Source organism: Arachis ipaensis, chromosome B09, assembly GCF_000816755.2.
Source record: "Arachis ipaensis cultivar K30076 chromosome B09, Araip1.1, whole genome shotgun sequence".
NCBI lineage: Eukaryota > Viridiplantae > Streptophyta > Magnoliopsida > Fabales > Fabaceae > Arachis > Arachis ipaensis.
The window spans coordinates 1,269,852-1,289,175 of NC_029793.2; the positions used below are offsets into that span (position 1 = coordinate 1,269,852).

At 34.6% G+C, this 19,324-nt stretch overlaps 4 protein-coding genes and 1 long non-coding RNA gene across 5 annotated transcripts in view; all 5 read right to left on the reverse strand.

Annotated features, from left to right (window-relative positions):
* Positions 1 to 2,132, reverse strand: part of LOC107616602 (cinnamoyl-CoA reductase 2-like) — a 2,454-nt gene extending 322 nt beyond the window's left edge. The window contains exons 1-5 of the mRNA XM_016318555.2: positions 1,955 to 2,132; positions 1,618 to 1,793; positions 1,147 to 1,332; positions 864 to 1,029; positions 121 to 307 (exon numbers count right to left, since the gene is read on the reverse strand). Of these exons, the coding sequence (XP_016174041.1) occupies positions 121 to 307; positions 864 to 1,029; positions 1,147 to 1,332; positions 1,618 to 1,793; positions 1,955 to 2,084 (845 nt within the window). The 5' untranslated portion in view covers positions 2,085 to 2,132. The remainder of the gene's footprint in view (positions 1 to 120; positions 308 to 863; positions 1,030 to 1,146; positions 1,333 to 1,617; positions 1,794 to 1,954) is intronic.
* Positions 3,719 to 7,808, reverse strand: LOC107614698. The gene is made up of 3 exons (XM_021110464.1): positions 7,346 to 7,808; positions 5,450 to 5,830; positions 3,719 to 4,697 (listed from the first exon to the last, which is right to left on the reverse strand). The coding sequence occupies exons 1-3, from the start codon at positions 7,806 to 7,808 to the stop codon at positions 4,222 to 4,224; spliced, it is 1,320 nt and encodes a 439-aa protein (XP_020966123.1). The 3' UTR covers positions 3,719 to 4,221.
* On the reverse strand, positions 9,653 to 9,874 carry LOC110267319. Its single transcript, XR_002354802.1, has 2 exons — positions 9,830 to 9,874; positions 9,653 to 9,726 (listed from the first exon to the last, which is right to left on the reverse strand). It is a non-coding gene; the product is annotated as an uncharacterized LOC110267319 (long non-coding RNA).
* Positions 12,502 to 13,755, reverse strand: LOC107614697 (SCF E3 ubiquitin ligase complex F-box protein grrA-like). Its single transcript, XM_016316840.1, has one exon. It carries the CDS (start codon positions 13,753 to 13,755, stop codon positions 12,502 to 12,504), a length of 1,254 nt encoding a protein of 417 aa, XP_016172326.1.
* Positions 17,126 to 19,187, reverse strand: LOC107614696 (F-box/LRR-repeat protein 14-like). The gene is made up of 2 exons (XM_021111377.1): positions 17,558 to 19,187; positions 17,126 to 17,429 (listed from the first exon to the last, which is right to left on the reverse strand). The coding sequence occupies exons 1-2, from the start codon at positions 18,947 to 18,949 to the stop codon at positions 17,340 to 17,342; spliced, it is 1,482 nt and encodes a 493-aa protein (XP_020967036.1). The 5' UTR covers positions 18,950 to 19,187; the 3' UTR covers positions 17,126 to 17,339.

Consider the following 19,324-nt stretch of genomic DNA (forward strand, 5'->3'; position numbering starts at 1 on the left):
GATGTTAAACCAGTTCTTCTGAAAGCTAGGGTTTGGACACAATCATAATAATTATTCTTAGATATAACAAATTGTTAAACTTGATTTAATCACAACAAAAATGTGAAAACTAAGGCTTACTTTGTAGGGTAGTTGTAGTTTGGATATTCACTCTTCAATTCCTCTACCAAATCCTTTGGTTTAGCAGGGCATGAAGTGCATATGTATCTCCCTTCTGCTTCAATCTTCTCATAAGCCAATAGTAATGCATCAGCTAAATCTCTTACATCTATTATCCACTTAAGCTTATTCTCCACTGGCTCACAGCCTTAAACAAGAAGAGACACAAGCTTAGTAAAGAAGACAATTATGTTAACAATTATAAATCAAATGAAATACAAGACACTGCTTTAAGTTTGTGTTTGGATTATAGTATATGTGTATAACATATGATTCAAAAGCAAAATCTAGCAAGAGAGCTTTAGTGGTGAACAAACTTTGAATGAACTTCACTGATTCACATTTCTAAAGATGTTCTACTGTTATGTATTGGAAGAAATGTAATCATTGTATAAAACAATAAAGCATTTTAACTAGTACTCCAAAACTTACCACCACAAGAAGCTCAGTGTCTTATCCCCACAAACAAAGGCATTGTTTTCATGATTTAAATCCTTGATCTCTAGTTCACAATACAGTAAACTTACTTGCACTCAAATTAGTACTTCCTCTACTTTTTATTTGTTACTATTACTTTCTCATACATCTTCAGATTAATGTATTTAGATATACTGATTAAATTCAACAATATACCAGAAAATATAAGCAACAGATAAAAGGAAACGAAATAGAAGTACATTCTAAACAACATTATTAGTTGGCACCTTTTAGAAGGTTGAGGAGAAACAAGCTAGTGGCATTCAGAGAAGTTGACTGCAAAATTGGCCCCAACACAACAGTTGGACAAATTCTCACTAGATCAATCCCGGTTCTTTCTGCAAAATCCAGCGCCAGCTCTTCTGCTTTCATCTTTGAAAAGGGATACCATTCCTGGATCATATGCGGAACATGAGTTCTGTTCAGCAACATAACACAACAAACATTCTTGATGATAATGATTGATAGAAAAAATTATGTCATAGGAATGTATGTTAACAAAATACAGACCTTGGTTTTTCTGCAGTACTCTTTATCAGACCAATATGATTCATCAATCACTTTATCATTAGGCAAATTCGGGTTCAGGATAATAGCAGTTGAGGATGAGACATAAACAACTCTCTCCACTTTAGCCTGAAGAGAAGCTTCAAGTACATTACTAGTTCCCTTCACAGCAGGCTCAACCATTTCTACCTGAGAATCAGTTATAGTTTCAATTGCAAGGCTTACATAATTTAGTTTCTAGTAATGGAATCAGAGAAATAGGGCAACAAACAAGACACTAATTAACTCCATAATCATATGAGTTTCCCCAATACACAAAACTAATGCCAATAACTAACTGAGTTTTTTTTTTGGACTCCAGGCTCATTCAAAGATTTGTCATATACATGAATTGAAACCCTAATACAAAAAACTTCAAAAATTAATTAAACCACCCTAAAATAAAGTTCAAGGTGAATGAAATCAGATGCATGCCTCAGGATTTTGGAAAGTTGTTGCTAATGCAGGTACAGGGCAAGCAACATGGAAAACTGCACTGCATCCAACAATTGCTGAATAAATGGATTCATAACTCAACAAATCTGCATTGAACAGTTTAAGTTTCTCAGAAGCTCCTTCAAACTTCATCAAGTGAGCATATTTCTCATCACCTGCTCACAAAAAAGAAAAAAAATCAAAATTAAATAATAACGAATTAGAAGTATTTCTATATTTGTGGATTCAGTTCAGCATTAATTTGAAGGAGTATTATCCAACAAAATTTGATGAAACGAGTTTCAATAGAAAGAAAAAAGGGGAAAAGAAAATGTACCAGGTTTTCTAACAGTGCCATGAACGATGTATCCTTTGGAAAGGAGAAGCTTAACGAGCCAAGAAGCTACGAAACCACCGGCACCGGTCACGCATACCTTCTTCGCCGTCGCTGTCGCCATTTTCTTCATAATCTCAAGCTCAAGCAGAGTTAAAGAATCTTTTTTTTTTTCTATTCAGTTAATATTGTTAATTTGTTAGTTAGTTCTGTACCAATTTTTTTTTTAATTTTTAATTAAAAGTATTAATTAAACAAAAAATAAAAATTTGTCTTATGGAAAGTGACTATTCCAAGTGAATAAAAATTTGAACTTTTTGTCGAACTAAGTGACAATCAACCTCTAAATGTTTGGTCCGTTTATGAAAAATCGGGTTAGCAGCAATATGAAGAGTACTTTGATTATCACAATATAAAACTGGTGGGTGGATAGGAGAGATACGTAAAAATTGTAACACATTTAGTATCCATTGAAGTTCACAAGTTGTGTTGGAAAGTACACAATATTCTGCTTCAGTGGATGAGCGGGCAACAGTGGTTTATTTCTTGGTCTTCTAAGAGACTAAAGAACTACCTAAGAAAAAAAAATTGTGAAAGAATAAGAAAAGAAAAGAATGCGAACTTTTATTGATTGTTGATTGATTTTCAGAGGGCGCACGCAATAAGATTGATCTTCAAAAGGCGCGTGGAGCGCAAAAAGAGTGCAGATGGAACTGCTAAAACAGATGTAGATTGAACTTGCTGAAATAGAATGCAGACATGACTGCTGAAACAGAATGCAGACGAAACTCTCAAAAGAAGGTCAAGATGAAACTGACAGGCCATAGTAACTATTCTATGAATAATAGTTGTTTCCTGTTAGAATAGATGTAACCAAGACTAATGTTAGATTTTTACTTGGATGGATGTAATAGAAAAAGAAGTAGGGTAATTTTTCACCGAAAAAATGATAACTTATGTATCTTTTTCAAAGAGGATACCAATGCTCTGATACCATATCAAGAGCATTTGCAATTCTGCAATCAACCTTAAAATTCTTCCACATTATTCTCCTTATTTATACCCTTCATTTCCTACATGGGATGATAAAGATCATCTTAAGTTCCCCATATGATAAAAGATTATCTTGAGCTCTCCATAATAATAAGAGAACTTCTTCTGCAAGTGGTTGGGGAGGGGAATGTGTTTCCTGTTAGAATAGGTGTAACCAAGACTGATGTTGGATTTTTACTTGGACGGATGTAATAGAAAAAGAAGTAGGGTAATTTTTCACCGAAAAAATGATAATTATGTATCTTTTTCAAAGAGGATACCAATGCTCTGATACCATATCAAGAGCATTTGCAATTCTGCAGTCAACCTTAAAATTCTTTCACATTATTCTCCTTACTTATACCATTTATTTCCTACATGGGATGATAAAGATCATCTTAAGTTCCCATATGATAAAGATTATCTTGAGCTCTCCATAATAATAAGAGAAAATAAAAATTAAAATTGTTAATCATACAATGGGATTAAATTCAACCACGGCAAAAAAAAAATTCAGAATCTAAATATTTTTTTATATTAAATAAAATTCAGATTCTTGTTCATCCTCTAATTATGTAAACCTAATTAAGTAATTTAATGTCTCTAATTCTAACTTTTCTGACTTAGTCATGTTTCCTTAATTGAAGATAAGGACGCAAATTTTTGGCACCAATTCCACATGGACGAAGAGTATCTGAATACGGAATAAAACGAATAAATGTAGAGCCACACCCATGGTCACAAATTTCCGAGAGCACCATATATTTCTCACTAGTTAAACCATATGTGTAGACCTTCTTTTCCGTAGCAAAAACAAGATTACCATTCAAAACAGTAAAGCCTCTAATCACAGGGTTCTGTTCCACTAAACCCATTCCTTTCACTCTCACCTTCATGATCCTTCTCCATGAACTCGATTCATAGTTTGTTAGAATCCAAACCGTAAACACACGCTTTCTCAATCTAACTAAGCAAATAGTTTGATAGCCAGCAACTTCTCCCCATTTGAAAATATTCATATGGCAACTGTTATCATGAGAACCCCTTCTTGCTTCTTTAGGAACCCTTAAAAACTTGGTTTCAACGCTTTCATTTTCATCATTGCCGTTTGTGATTTCATAAGACATGATATAAGGCCTAAAATAAGTGCTATCTTCAGTAAGATAACTGTAGCAACCCGAGATGAAGTGAATGGCGCCATTACAAATCACTGGCATGTCAAATATCAAATTCCTAGATCAAGCAAAGAAACGGTTCTTCCTTAAGCTCCAAACACCTTGTTTATGACTATAAACATGGCAATCAAAATGTGAACTCCACTCTTCATTGTCAAAAAGAATCAACCTGTAATTATCAGAGTCGCATTCCAGTGTCATGGAGACACTATAAAGATTCTCTCGCTGCTGCAAGTGGTTGGGGAGGGGAATGTGTAAAAGGTAACAAGTTGCTGGATTGATGATAAATAATTCTGTTGGATGAAGACAAAGAAGTAAACCGTTGCTTGAGCTTAGAATCTTGAGCCGCGATCGCGCGATGAATCCTAGCATGTTTTCAGGGATGCCGGAGGAAAGTTCCTCTCCCGGCAGAGAATGCAACTCGACGTGGTCGTGGTGATTCAGATAGACATCTCTTTGAATGAAGAAGCATGAAGGACGATCTTTTTTCAATGAGTTTTCTGCTTGTTTTGCTATAAAGTATGGAGTTTCTGGAAGCTCTGAAAAGAATTTTGAAGAAGATTTGAGTTTGTGGATTGCTTTTGCAGGTAACAAAGACAATATCTCTAATAACTCATCATTAGACATTGTAGCCATTGTAATCAAGATCAACGATGACTTATTTGTTTGAAAGCAAAGAATGAAAATATTTTATTGATTGTTTATTGATTGAATTGTAAACTATGAAGGTTAAACTAAGTATATATAGAGTATTGGCCTATGAAAGATAAAAATATATAAAGATAAGATAGAGATAAAGATAAATGTAACTATAAGATAAGATAAAGACTAAAATCATAATTGAATTTGGACTTGTTTGGGTGAGCTTGTAAGAAAAGATCTTTTTTCGAGTTATCTTTTTTTAAAAGATCTTATGAAAAAGTAAAAGTAATTTTATGTTTGGGTATCTCATGCAAAAAAATCTTTTTATCTATCAATTATATTTGGATATAACAATATAAAAATATTTTTTGTTTATTTATTACATGAAAAACATTTTTTTTTAAAAGAAAAAATATATTTTAAAAAAATATGTAAATTACAGCTTCTCAAAAAAGATATTTTTCTGATTTTTCTAGTGTTTTTATTTTTACTATTCGAAATTTACCAAATACATTATTGTTAAACTGAATTTGTATACTGTGAGATATCTTTATTATTGTTATAGACTAAGGTGAAAGAATAGTTTAATACTTTTCATTCCTATTAACTTTCACAAAGTTTAAGTTACAAAGAAGCAAAGACAACTCACCCACCCGCTGATCATTCAGAAAATCTGTGCCCTCAAGATCTAAATAATGCAAATGGTTACACTTTCTCAACAAGCGAGAAATCCCATGGTATCCATATCCCTTACAGCACTGCAGAGAGAGTTTCCTCAAGGGAAGGCCTTCTTCCGCAACAGCACACAAGACCTCGTCAGATATACGCAAACAAGACAGATCAAGACAAGTGAAACCCTTCAAATTTACCAATGCATCAATGAACTCCGAAATCTTATCATGCGAACCGCTAAAAGCCAAAGACCTCAATTGGGATCTCTGACGGATCGCGTTAGCAATGTGAGTTATTTTCCTTAATGCTTGTTTGGGACTATTATTTTGATAAAAAATTTTTTTTTTTAATAAAAAAAGATTTTTTTATATTTTTTAATGTGGTGCCCGTTGGATTCCATTAATTGACACATGCATGTGACGTAAAAATTAAACAGAATTAAGGTAAAAACTTAGGTAGGTACAGATTAAACAACTTTACATGAAGTTGATAATTGAGAATCGTTAGACAAAGATTTAGTCAAATTATTCAAATTATTTAACGACTTTTAACTATCAATTTCACGTGAAGTTGTATTTTCACCCAGAATTAATTAGTTATTGAAGCCTAAGAAGACTATTAGCAAAACCTAACTTTGATAGGGTAAAAAATATATATACAACTAGGTTTGGATGTTTTAGCAATTTTTATATGTGGTATTATTGTATTGGATTTACCATTCATTTGTTGAAAACAAAATCAAATACGAATTATTTGCTAAATGGGGAATAAATCATCGGATTTTTGTTTTTATTAATTTTAAAATGTTATTAATTAGGGATGTAATAATTTACATGCTTCGATCTACATTAATTGAGTTTGGGATTAAACAATGTAACATCTACACCTTACTTAATTATTGTTAGGACCTATCCACTATATATGGGCCTATTTTGTGTTTAAACTTATTGATTAATTACTTAGTAGAACTGTAAAAGTTTTTAGATTTATTTAAGGGTAAATGCTATGCTGTTTAAAAAGTGGTGCCTATTTATTAAAAAAGGTTAAAAATCAATATTTAATTTAAAAGATATAAAAATAAATAATTTTTAAAAATTCAAAACCTACTACAAAAGAAAAGTTAGGCAAAATTTAGGCACCAAGTCATAGGCACCATAGAATTGGCCTTATTTAATTATGAAAATGAAATGTTGGGGAAACAAAAAGAAGTTTTGAGTAGTTTATTTAAAAAAATTAATGACTATTGTAAATGTGCCTAATTAATTGTGTACTAATTGATTACTAATCTTAAGTGATTGATCGATCTATTGTTCTCTAATTAATTATTTATTGATTTATTTTGACTTATCAACCCACTATGATTTACTGATCTACTGTCGAATTAATATTTATTTGGGTATTATTATCTTGATAAAAAAATTTTAATAAGTTTTTTTTATTTTTTAATGTGTTTGATAAATTTTTAGTAATAAAAATAAAAATACTAAAAAAATTAAAAAAATATCTTTTTTGAGAAGTTACAATTTACATCTTTTTTTAAAGATATATTTTTCTTTAAAAAAGATTTTTTTTATATAATAAATAAACAAAAAAGTATTTTTATATTGTTATATTCAAACATAATTGATTAATAAAAAAATTTTTTTACATGAAATATCTAAACATAAAATTATTTTTATTTTCTCAAATATAAAATTATTTTTACTTTTTCATAATATCTTTAAAAAAAATAACTCAAAAACAATTTTTTTTTTTTTAAAAATCACCCAAAACAAGCTCTAAACTGCTGGTTGATTTAAGAACAATAAGTTCTTCTAAAAATGACAATTCTGACACAAGGTGGAAATGTGAGAGTTCCGAAATTCACGGTTACCTGAAACATTCACCTTTCTAAGCTTCTTAAGCTCTGAAGCAAAGGCCTTTACACGGGAATAATCTGTTATCTCATCACACGGAGGGAAATTCACATCGATTTCTTCTAGGCTCGGGAAGCATTCGACAATTAAGCCCAAATCCTGAGGCATGAAGGAACAGTTGAGTGACTTCAAAGTTGGAAACTTTTGGGAGAATTGTTGCAACCCATGTGAAGGGAAGGTGGGTTGGTGGGACAGGTCAAGGGAACGGAGTGAGGGTAGGTCGAACAAAGCAATTTGGGAGAGGAGCGCGTTGATGTCACCCGTGAAGTAGCGCGTGATTTTGATGGTCGTCAGGTTGGGAAAACGGCGGAGGAGGGTGGGAAGGAGAGGGCGGACAGGGTCGAGAACGGCGAGGTCGGTGCGGAGGCGGTTGGTAAGGGAAAAGAACTGGCGGGAGACGAGGGAGAGTGATTTATGCATGAGTGAAAATTAATTTGAAAATTAATTTCGTGATCGAGAGGGTCGCTGATGTGTTTGAAAATTAATTTCCAACACTCATCTGGTAAATGTGGCTCTTGGTGTCTACAAATTCTTGATGGTGATGATGGTGGCGGCGGCGGTGGATCGTTATAAAAAAATTTTTACTATCTTAATTTTTCGAATTTCAAAATCTAAAAATAAAAAAGAGTTAATTTAGTTAGCTTATATTATAATTAGTCTCTAGATTTTTTCTTAATTTAAATATAAAAAAAGTGTTAGCTATATGTTATGGTTATTAATGAAAAGGGGAGATGCATGAAGAGAGCTTCACAAATTGCAATACTAGGTTAGTTATAAATACGGGACACGTGGTAATTGATCTAGATGAGCGGGGACCAAGGCGTAATGCTAGAGAGAAGGTTATTAACATGAGGTTGCAAGAATATGCTCTTGAGGCGTGTGTGGTAAATTCTCCCTCCTGTATCCGATGACAACTTCTTTGAACCTTTTATTCTTCTATTCTTTTCATTGCTACTTCTTTCCTAATTGTTAAATCTTTTCCTCCTCTTCTAAGTCTCTTGATGGATGCTCCCTCTAGTTGAGATGCAGCTGAATTTTTATTCCTTAATTCTTTTATGACTTCATTTGTTGTTATCACTTCATTTAGTACTTCCTGAAATTACTGTCCATTGAAATTGATGTTACTTCTTCACAAATAATTGAATAAATATTTTTTGTTAGTGAAATTTTCTATTGCAACACCTTTTCATTGGTGTTTTCATTGACCATGTCTGTCAGGGACAGCATGAGAATGAAATGTATGGAGGCAGAGATTAAAAAACTTTACCAGATGATTGAATCGGCGGTGGAGGAACATAGAGCTGAGAGGGCTAAAGCCTTAGGCTATGAATCTCAAATTTGACACGCTTCAATTCTCTATTACGCAACTGCTCCATAATCTGCACCGCTCCAACTCTCCTTCTCGTGAGTTCTTATATGGTGCGAGCTCAACTCGACACCCGCAATTTCGCGCGTGATTGCAACCCCGAAGGGTGAACGTCGATCTGCCGAAATTTGATGGGAGTGATGCCTTGGGTTGGATTTTCTTCATAGATCAATATTTCAATTTCTTCCGAGTTCCCGTTGAAGAACAGGTGAGTTTAGCAGCGGTTTAAATGTCGGGAGCGTCCATTCCATGGTATCAATTATCACAGCGAGCGGCACAATTTCGTTCTTGGACTCAACTCAAGAGGGCGATTGAGCTCGAGTTTGGACCTTCATTGTTCGAGTTTCCCAGGGAATTGCTCTTCAAGCTTCAACAAGATAGAACAGTGAGTGAGTATTATTTTGAATTTGTTGTTTTAGCTAATTGTACTTTGTGACCTAATGCACGCCAATTCCTTCATCCACTTCTTCCTACACCACCACAACAGCCCCTACCAAATACTACTAGAAATTTCACTCGAAAATTTACTCTGGATAAAGTCCAAAGTAAAAGGAAAAAAAGAGTTATGTTATTGGTGTGATGAGAAGTTCTCAGCGAGCCATCATTGTACCAATAGGCACTTCATGTTTGTTAGAAACAAGAGACTAAACTGGAAAAATGATTTGTGTGTCTATTCAAATTGTCTATTTAAGTTGTCTAGAATAATACAATATAAAAGGGTATTTATAGGTACTAAGAGAATCGTAATAATAAAGACATAATCTCCTATAATAAATATTCAGATATACTAAATAATACTAATTGATCCTAATTGATCCTAATTATATTCTAACATCCCCCTCAAACTCAAGTGACAACTTGAGTTTGAAATTTATTTAAAAATTAATACAACGAAATAAAAAAAATGCATAAACTAATAGAACGGGTGCAGACGAAACTGTCAGAAGAAAGCACAGACGGAACTGCCACAATCTGAAGGATGTGTAGATGGAACTGCCAGAAAGAAAGGCAGACGAAACTGCCACAAAGAAACACAGACGAAACACAGACGAAACTGCCACAAGGAAACACAGACGAAACACAGACGGAACTGCTACGAGAAAACGCAGACGGAACTGCCACAAGAGAACACAAACGGAACTACCACGAGAGAACGCAGACGGAACTGCTACGAGAGAACGCAGACGGAACGTTCACAAGAGAACGTAGACGGAACTGCTGAAAGAGAGCGAAAACTATATGATTTCTCATAAGAATAGGTAAGCAGCGGATGACAATGATGTTTGATCTTTCGACTCGGAAAAATACAAGACAGAGAAAACAGGCTAGTCGGTGAGGTGAAAAAGTATCAATGGAGTGACAAAAGGTAAGAAAAAATAGCATAGAAAAGAAAGTGCAAAAACTACGATGATTTCATCGCAAGAAAAATAACATATTCTCTTCAAGGAGGATACCATGGCTTTGATACCATGTTAGAAACAAGAGACTAAACTGGAAAAAGGATTTGTGTGTCTATTCAAGTTGTTTATTTAAGTTGTCTAGAATAATACAATATAAAAAGGTATTTATAGATACTAAGAGAATCGTAATAATAAAGACATAATCTCTTATAATAAATATTCAAATATACTAAATAATACTAATTGATCCTAATTGATCCTAAGTATATTCTAACAATGTCATTACAACTTGAATTGGGGAATGAGATGGTGCCAGGGGAGCCAACGATTATGTCTATGGATGAGACCGCAAACTTAGAGGGGTTGAATCAATATATCATTGAGCATCATTTATTTTATAACATGATGCATGGTACTGAAGGCCCTTAGTTCTGTACCATTTTTTTTAATTTTTTAATTAAAAGCATTAATAAAAAAAATTTGTATTTTGGAAAGTGAACAAATTATTTCTCAGTAAATTAAGGTTAAATTATGACAAAATTTGTGAATGTATTTATAGATTTTTCAGTAAATCAAATTTGTTATATGATAAATGATATTGATAAAGTGTTGCATATCATCGTCTAATTGATAAAAAAAAAAAAAAAAATCAATTTGACTTAAGATTATATTTTTCAAAAACTAATTTAGAGTGCACACCTAATTTTTAAGGAGCATTTTACCATTAACCCAAAAATATCATTGCTTTTTTCTGCTCAAGTAGATAATAATCCATTTGGTTAATGAAGAACAAGAAAGTGATTTCAGTTTAGTAGTAACTTACCTTTTAAGTTAAGTGATTAAGTGAGATAACTGACCCTCGATTTTAAAGTTTATTTGCTTAGCTTGTTAACATAACAGATTTGCTTTTGATTACATAGTACTAGATATGTGAAAAGAGTTTCAGATTCAATCTCCATTAAACATACCAATTAAGCAAGGCAAGAAACTTTGACTAAATGAAAAATTAATTAATCCTAAAACAAATCAACCAAAAGTGTATAATTTCGGTGAAGACATGAATAGTAACTGTATTTGAATTATGTTTATATGAGTTAATTTGCAGAATACTTCATATATATGTATGCCAAATTAGTTATTTTATTCAGTTTTTGAATCAGTAGCCACACTTTAAAATATTTATCACTTTAAACTTGTTTAGTGTATTTAGATATAATTTATTGTTAATACATTGATTTTTTAAAATAATACACTTTCTTTTATAAGTAAAAATAACATACTTTAAAACGAAAGAAGTGTAGTAATTTTATTAGGATAACATAGATGTTATTGATCTGAGTTATATTATGTTATTCCATAATACTTGAATAGACAAGAATTTATAAGTTCTTGTGTCATAAATTCTGGACATATAATTTTTGTATAAAAGAATTAATATCATTGGAAGAAAAATAATGCAAGATAGAGAAAAAAGATATCATCTTTAGCTTATAAACAGAAAAGAGAAACAAAACAAAGAACAAGACTAATAAAGTAATAAATGAAGGGAATTAATATTTCAAGTTTTCTTTTTAAACAAGTGTTCTTGGAGGATTGGTAATATTACTACTACTACTAAAAATTATCAAATTTCTTTTAATAAATACATTATTAATATACTAAAAGATTTTAACTATATAATTTTTTTATTATTTATCAAATCCTTTAAAATACTAGTCACAAAAAAAAAAATCCTTTAAAATACTTGTTGGCAAGGCTCAAACTCTTAAATAGTGAAAAACCAAAGGTAAGAGCCCAAAACTCTTCATCCCTAAGAAAGTGTAGAGCTTCTTCCTTAGTAACATACAAGTAAGCAAGTGTTAGAAGATTCGAATCCCGCCTTGTTGCCTTGTGAATGCAGTAACTCGTTGGCTAGCGACAAACTTTTAAATAGAGCTCAAATCTGCAACAAATTAGTTCTTGACCTATCAGGTTGGAAGAGAATCAGTTACATTAGTAATCCCAGGCAATCCCAACCAACAACCGCGCAATCCCAACCGACGACCGCGCAGATCCCAGCCGACGACGCATCCATGACTTAGGGAGAGATCCCTCCGGCCCGCATCACTAGCAAATGTTATTTTTCTCAACGATGACCTTGCCAATAACATCCAAGCAATGACATCAGTAGATATGTTTTGACAAGAATACAAACTTATCATTCTTAGTTGCTTGCAATTTTTTACCACCTGCTTTACCCCACTGGCCGTGATTCTGTAACAATATTCCAATTTAAGTTCTTTTAAGTTGTAACAATTCTTTGAAATAAGAGAGAGTTCTTCGTTGCTAATTCTCGACCATGACAAATTCAACACAAATAATGTAGGAACTTCAAAGTTAAATTATTAGCCAAATAGAGAAACTTCACATGAGAATAATTCACAACCAAAAAATTCTCCTCCACCTTCTTCTTCCCAAGACAGGTACTTTCCATCCTGATCTCAGTTATCAAAGGGCAGTTACGCATTATGGCGAACAAACTCAAATCAGTAAGCTCTCTATTCCTATTAAGTTTCACAAAGTTTAAGTTACCAAGAAGCAAAGACAACTCACCCACCCGCTGATCATTCAGATATTCTGTGCTCTCAAGATCTAAATATTGTAAATGGTTACACTTTCTCAACAAGCGAGAAATCCCATGGTATCCATATCCGATACTGTATTGCAGAGAGAGTTTCCTCAAGGGAAGGCCTTCTTCCGCAACAGCACACAAGACCTCGTCAGATATGCACGACCAAGACAACTCAAGACAAGTCAAACCCTTCAAATTTACCAATGCATCAATGAACTCCGAAATCTTATCATGCGAACCGCTAAAAGCCAAAGACCTCAATTGGGGTCTCTGACGGATCGCGTTAGCCATCTGTCTTATCACACTAAGCTTGCTGGTTGATTTAAGAACAATAAGCTCTTCTAAAAAATGACAATTCTGACACAAGGTGAAAATGTGAGAGTTCCGAAATTTACGGTTACCTGAAACATTCACCTTTCTAAGCTTCTTAAGCCCTGAAGCAAAGGCCATTACACGGGAATAATCTGTTATCTCATCAGAATTATTCGGAGGGAAACTCACGTCGATTTCTTCGAGGTTCGGGAAGCACTCGACAATTAAGCCCAAATCCTGAGGCGTGAAGGAACAGTTGAGTGACTTCAAAGTTGGAAACTTTTGGGAGAATTGTCGCAACCCATGTGAGGGGAAGGTGGGTTGGTGGGACAGGTCGAGGGAACGGAGTGAGGGTAGGTCGAACAAAGCGATTTGGGAGAGGAGCGCGTTGATGTCACCCGTGAAGTAGCGCGTGATTTTGATGGTCGTCAGGTTGCGAAAACGGCGGAGGAGGGCGGGAAGGAGAGGGGGGACAGGGTCGAGAACGGAGAGGTCGGTGCGGAGGCGGTTGGTAAGGAAAAGGAGCTGGCGTGAGACGAGGGAGAGTGATTCGTGATCTAGATGGTCGCTGATGTGTTTGAAAATTAATTCCCAACACTCATCTGGTAAATGTGGCTCTTGGTGTCTACAAATTCTTGATGATGATGATGATGATGGTGGCGGCGGCTGTGGAGCCATTGTCTACGATTTTTGTGTGGAAAGGTTTTAGAGAAAAAGTCTGGGATTATAAACTATTCCATTTACATCTCTAAATTTTTTATTTTTATTTTAGAGAATAAAGGGAAATTTTTTATATTTTTTTAAATCTCATTTATAAATACTGTTAGATAATACTTTATTCTTTAAAAGAAAATTTAAAAGATCTAAATTTATAAATGATCAAAGTGAGGATCCTTGTAAATGATTTATGATTTATGCATGAGTTTGATTAGAGAACTAATTAGTAGAATTGGCAATGGATAGGGTAAAGTAGGGTTTGAACTTTGGACCCTACCCTAATCCTATATGTGGGTTGAAAATTTTATTAAAATTCTATTCTACTCTATCTACGAATTGAGAATCTCTCAACTCTAACTCTACCCGCACCTTAAAATTCTAAATCCTACCCTACCCTATCCTACTCGCAGAAATATCAAATTTTTTCAAAGTAAATATAAAATTCAATTATTTCGAATTTTATACATATTAATAACATAAAAAAAAACTAATGGTTTAAATTATTAAATTAACTAACTAGTTTTAGTGGTTATTCACTTATTGTAAGTCATTACATAAGGGAGGTTGTGGGTTCAACTTTTACTTCCTTCACTATATACCTAATTTTTATAAAATATGTGTTATATATGATGTGCGGGTAGAGTAGGGTAGGGTACACCCTAAACCCGTACCCTACCCTACCCGCAGGCATACCCGGATCGGACCCTGCCCTACCCGAACGGGTTGAACCGGGTTGGGTACCCGCGGGTAGGGTATGAATTGCCAGCCCTACTAATTAGGTCGAATCCCGCCTTGTACATGCAGCAACTAGGGGTGTGCATGGTCTGGCCCGGCCCAAAAATTTGGCCCGGTCTCGAACACTTTAAGGGCTAATTTGGTGTGATTTTATTGGGTTTAGGGCGGGGTAAGGGTCTCAAAAATAGACCCGGTCATTATTTAGGGTCGAGTCCGGACCATAGCTCGGGTCACTCGAAATCGGTTCGGTGGCCCGGTCATCATACACAATTAATATTTTTTGTTAGTGAAATTTTCTATTGCAACACCTTTTCATTGGTGTTTTCACTGACCATGTCTGTTAGGGACAACATGAGAATGAAAGGTATGGAGGCAGAGATTAAAAAACTTTACCAGATGATTGAATCGGCGGCGGAGGAACATAGAGCTGAGAGGGCCAGAGCCTTAGGCTATGAATCTCAAATTTGACACGCTTCAGTTCTCTATTACGCAACTGCTCCATAATCTGCACCGCTCCAACTCTCCTTCTCGTGAGTTCTTATATGGTGCGAGCTCAACTCGACACCCGCAATTTCGCGCGTGATTGCAACCCCGAAGGGTGAACGTCGATATGCCGAAATTTGATGGGAGTGATGCCTTGGGTTGGATTTTCTCCATAGATCAATATTTCAATTTCTTCTGGGTTCCCGATGAAGAACAGGTGGGTTTAGCAGCGGTTCAAATGTCGGGAGCGGCCATTCCATGGTATCAATTATCACAGCGAGCGGCACAATTTCGTTCCTGGACTCAACTCAAGAGGGCGATTGAGCTCGAGTTTGGACCTTCATTGTTCGAGTTTCCCAGGGAATTGCTCTTCAAGCTTCAACAAGATAGAACAGTAAGTGAGTATTATTTTGAATTTGTTGTTTTAGCTAATTGTACTTTGTGACCTAATGCACGCCAATTCCTTCATCCACTTCTTCCTACACCACCACAACAGCCCCTACCAAATAATACCAAAAATTTCACTCGAAAACTTACTCTGGATAAAGTCCAAAGTAAAAAGAAAAAAAGAGTTATGTTATTGGTGTGATGATGAGAAGTTCTCAGCGAGCCATCGTTGTACCAATAGGCACTTCATGTCATTACAACTTGAATTGGGGGATGAGATGGTGCCAGGGGAGCCAACGATTGTGTCTATGGATGAGACCGCAAACTTGCAGGGGTTGAATCAATATATCATTAAGCATCATTTATCTTATAACATGATGCATGGTACTGAAGGCCCTTAGTTCTGTACCATTTTTTTAATTTTTTAATTAAAAGTATTAATAAAAAAAATTGTATTTTGGAAAGTGAACAAATTATTTCTCAGTAAATTATGGTTAAATTATGACAAAATTTGTGAATGTATTTGTAGATTTTTCAGTAAATCAAATTTGTTATATGATAAATGATATTGATAAAGTGTTGCATATCATCGTCTAATTGATAAAAAAAATCAATTTAACTTAAAATTATATTTTTCAAAAACTAATTTAGAGTACACACCTAATTTTTAAGGAGCATTTTACCATTAACCTAAAAATATCATTGCGTTTTTCTGCTCAAGTAGATAATAATCCATTTGGTTAATGAAGAACAAGAAAGTGATTTCAGTTTAGAAGTAACTTACCTTTTAAGTTAAGTGATTAAGTGAGATAACTGACCCTCGATTTTAAAGTTTATTTGCTTAGCTTGTTAACATAACAGATTTGCTTTTGATTACATAGTACTAGATATGTGAAAAGAGTTTGAGATTCAATCTCCATTAAACATACCAATTAAGCAAGGCAAGAAACTTTGACTAAATGAATCAGTAGCCACACTTTAAAATATTTATCACTTTAAATTTGTTTAGTGTATTTAGATATAATTTATTGTTAATACATTGAATTTTTAAAATAATACACTCTTTTTTATAAGTAAAAGTAACATACTTTAAAACGAAAGAAGTGTAGTAATTTTATTAGGATAACATAGATGTTATTAATCTGAGTTATATTATGTTATTCCATAATACTTGAATAGACAAGAATTTATAAGTTCTTGTGTCATAAATTTTAGACATATAATTTTTGTATAAGAGAATTAATATCATTGGAAGAAAAATAATGCAAGATAGAGAAAAAAGATATCTTCTTTAGCTTATAAACAGAAAAGAGAAACAAAACAAAGAACAAGACTAATAAAGTAATAAATGAAGGGAATTAATATTTTAAGTTTTCTTTTCAAACAAGTGTTCTTGGAGGATTGGTAATATTACTACTACTACTAAAAATGATCAAATTTCTTTTAAAAAATACATTATAAATATACTAAAAGATTTTAACTATATAATTTTTTTATTATTTATCAAATCCTTTAAAATACTTGTTGGTAAGGCTCAAACTCTTAAATAGTGAAAAACCAAAGGTAAGAGCCCAAAACTCTTCATCCCTAAGAAAGTGTAGAGCTTCTTCCTTAGTAACATACAAGTAAGCAAGTGTTAGAAGATTCGAATCCCGCCTTGTCGCCTTGTGAATGCAGTAACTCATTGGCTACCGACAAACTTTTAAATAGAGCTCAAATCTGCAACAAATTAGTTCTTGACCTATCAGATTGGGAGAGAATCAGTTACATTAGTAATCCCAGGCAATCCCAACCAACAACCGCGCAATCCCAACCGACGACCGCGCAGATCCCAGCCGACGACGCATCCATGACTTAGGGAGAGATCCCTCCGGCCCGCATCACTAGCAAATGTTATTTTTCTCAACGATGACTTTGCCAATAACATCCAAGCAATGACATCAGTAGATATGTTTTGACAAGAATACAAACTTATCATTCTTAGTTGCTTGCAATTTTTTACCACCTGCTTTACCCCACTGGCCGTGATCCTGTAACAATATTCCAATTTAAGTTCTTTTAAGTTGTAACAATTCTCTGAAATAAGAGAGAGTTCTTCATTGCTGATTCTCGACCATGACAAATTCAACACAAATAATGTAGGAACTTCAAAGTTAACCTTAAACGGAACCTCCTTGTATCCTAAATGAGCCAAGTCCAAGCGTTGAATCTTACAACACCTCCATAAAACTTCAATAACACCCTTTGAATAGGTCCTGGAATCGCTCAAATCCATCATCTCCAAGTTTGGGCATACGGAAGCAAGTATAGTGACACTTCTATCATCTAGCCATAAATTATTAGCCAAATAGAGAAACTTCACATGAGAATAATTCACAAACAAAAAATTCTCCTCCACCTTCTTCTTCCCAAGACAGGTATTTTCCATCCTGATCTCAGTTATCAAAGGGCAGTTACGCATTATGGCGAACAAACTCAAATCAGTAAGCTTTTCATTCCCATTAAGTTTCACAAAGTTTAAGTTACCAAGAAGCAAAGACAACTCACCCACACGCTGATCATTCAGAAATTCTGTGCTCTCAAGATCTAAATAATGCAAATGGTTACACTTTCTCAACAAGCGAGAAATCCCATGGTATCCATATCCCCTACAGTACTGCAGAGAGAGTTTCCTCAAGGGAAGGCCTTCCTCCGCAACAGCACACAAGACTTCGTCAGATATAGGCGTATAAGACAAATCAAGACAAGTCAAACCCTTCAAATTTACCAATGCATCAATGAACTCCGAAATTTTATCATGCCAACCGCTAAAAGACAAAGACCTCAATTGGGATCTCTGACGGATTGCGTTAGCAATCTGAGTTATCTCACTATGACGGCTGGTTGATTCAAGAACAATAAGCTCTTCTAAAAAATGACAATTCTGACACAAGGTGGAAATGTGAGAGTTCCGAAATTTACGGTTACCTGAAACATTCACCTTTCTAAGCTTCTTAAGCCCTGAAGCAAAGGCCTTTACACGGGAATAATCTGTTATCTCATCACAATTATACGGAGGGAAACTCACATCGATTTCTTCGAGGTTTGGGAAGCACTCGACAATTAAGCCCAAATCCTGAGGCATGAAGGAACAGTTGAGTGACTTCAAAGTTGGAAACTTTTGGGAGAATTGCTGCAACCCATGTGAGGGGAAGGTGGGTTGGTGGGACAGGTCGAGGGAACGGAGTGAGGGTAGGTCGAACAAAGCGATTTGGGAGAGGAGTGCGTTGATGTCACCCGTGAAGTAGCGCGTGATTTTGATGGTCGTCATGTTGGGAAAACGGCGGAGGAGGGTGGGAAGGAGAGGGCGGACAGGGTCGAGAACGGAGAGGTCGGTGCGGAGGCTGTTGGTAAGGGAAAATAACTGGCGTGAGACTAGGGAGAGTGATTCGTAATCGAGAGGGTCGCTGATGTGTTTGAAAATTAATTCCCAACACTCATCTGGTAAATGTGGCTCTTGGTGTCTACAAATTCTTGATGATGATGATGGTGGCGGCGGCGGTGGAGCCATTGTCTACGATTTTTGTGCGGAAAGGTTTTAGAGAAAGAGTCTGGGATTATAAACTAGAGAAAATATAGGGGACCAACACTTTTGTTGAAATTTGGACAGCACTTAATCATCGAAAAGAAAATGATTAATCCTACACTATTAGATGTCATCTCACACCATTGAAAATATTGATGATGGCTAATTGATGGCTAAACATCACAAATTCTGCTGGCCCCCTAGCACTCCTCTATAAACTATTCTATTTACACCATCTCCAGCAGCAAACTTATCTCATAAAAAATGACTCTATATCAAATTTTGCGCCATAACCAATAAATAGGAACTCAATAAATCTCTCTCTTCTCCATTAGAAGAAACTAACTTTAATCCCTATTT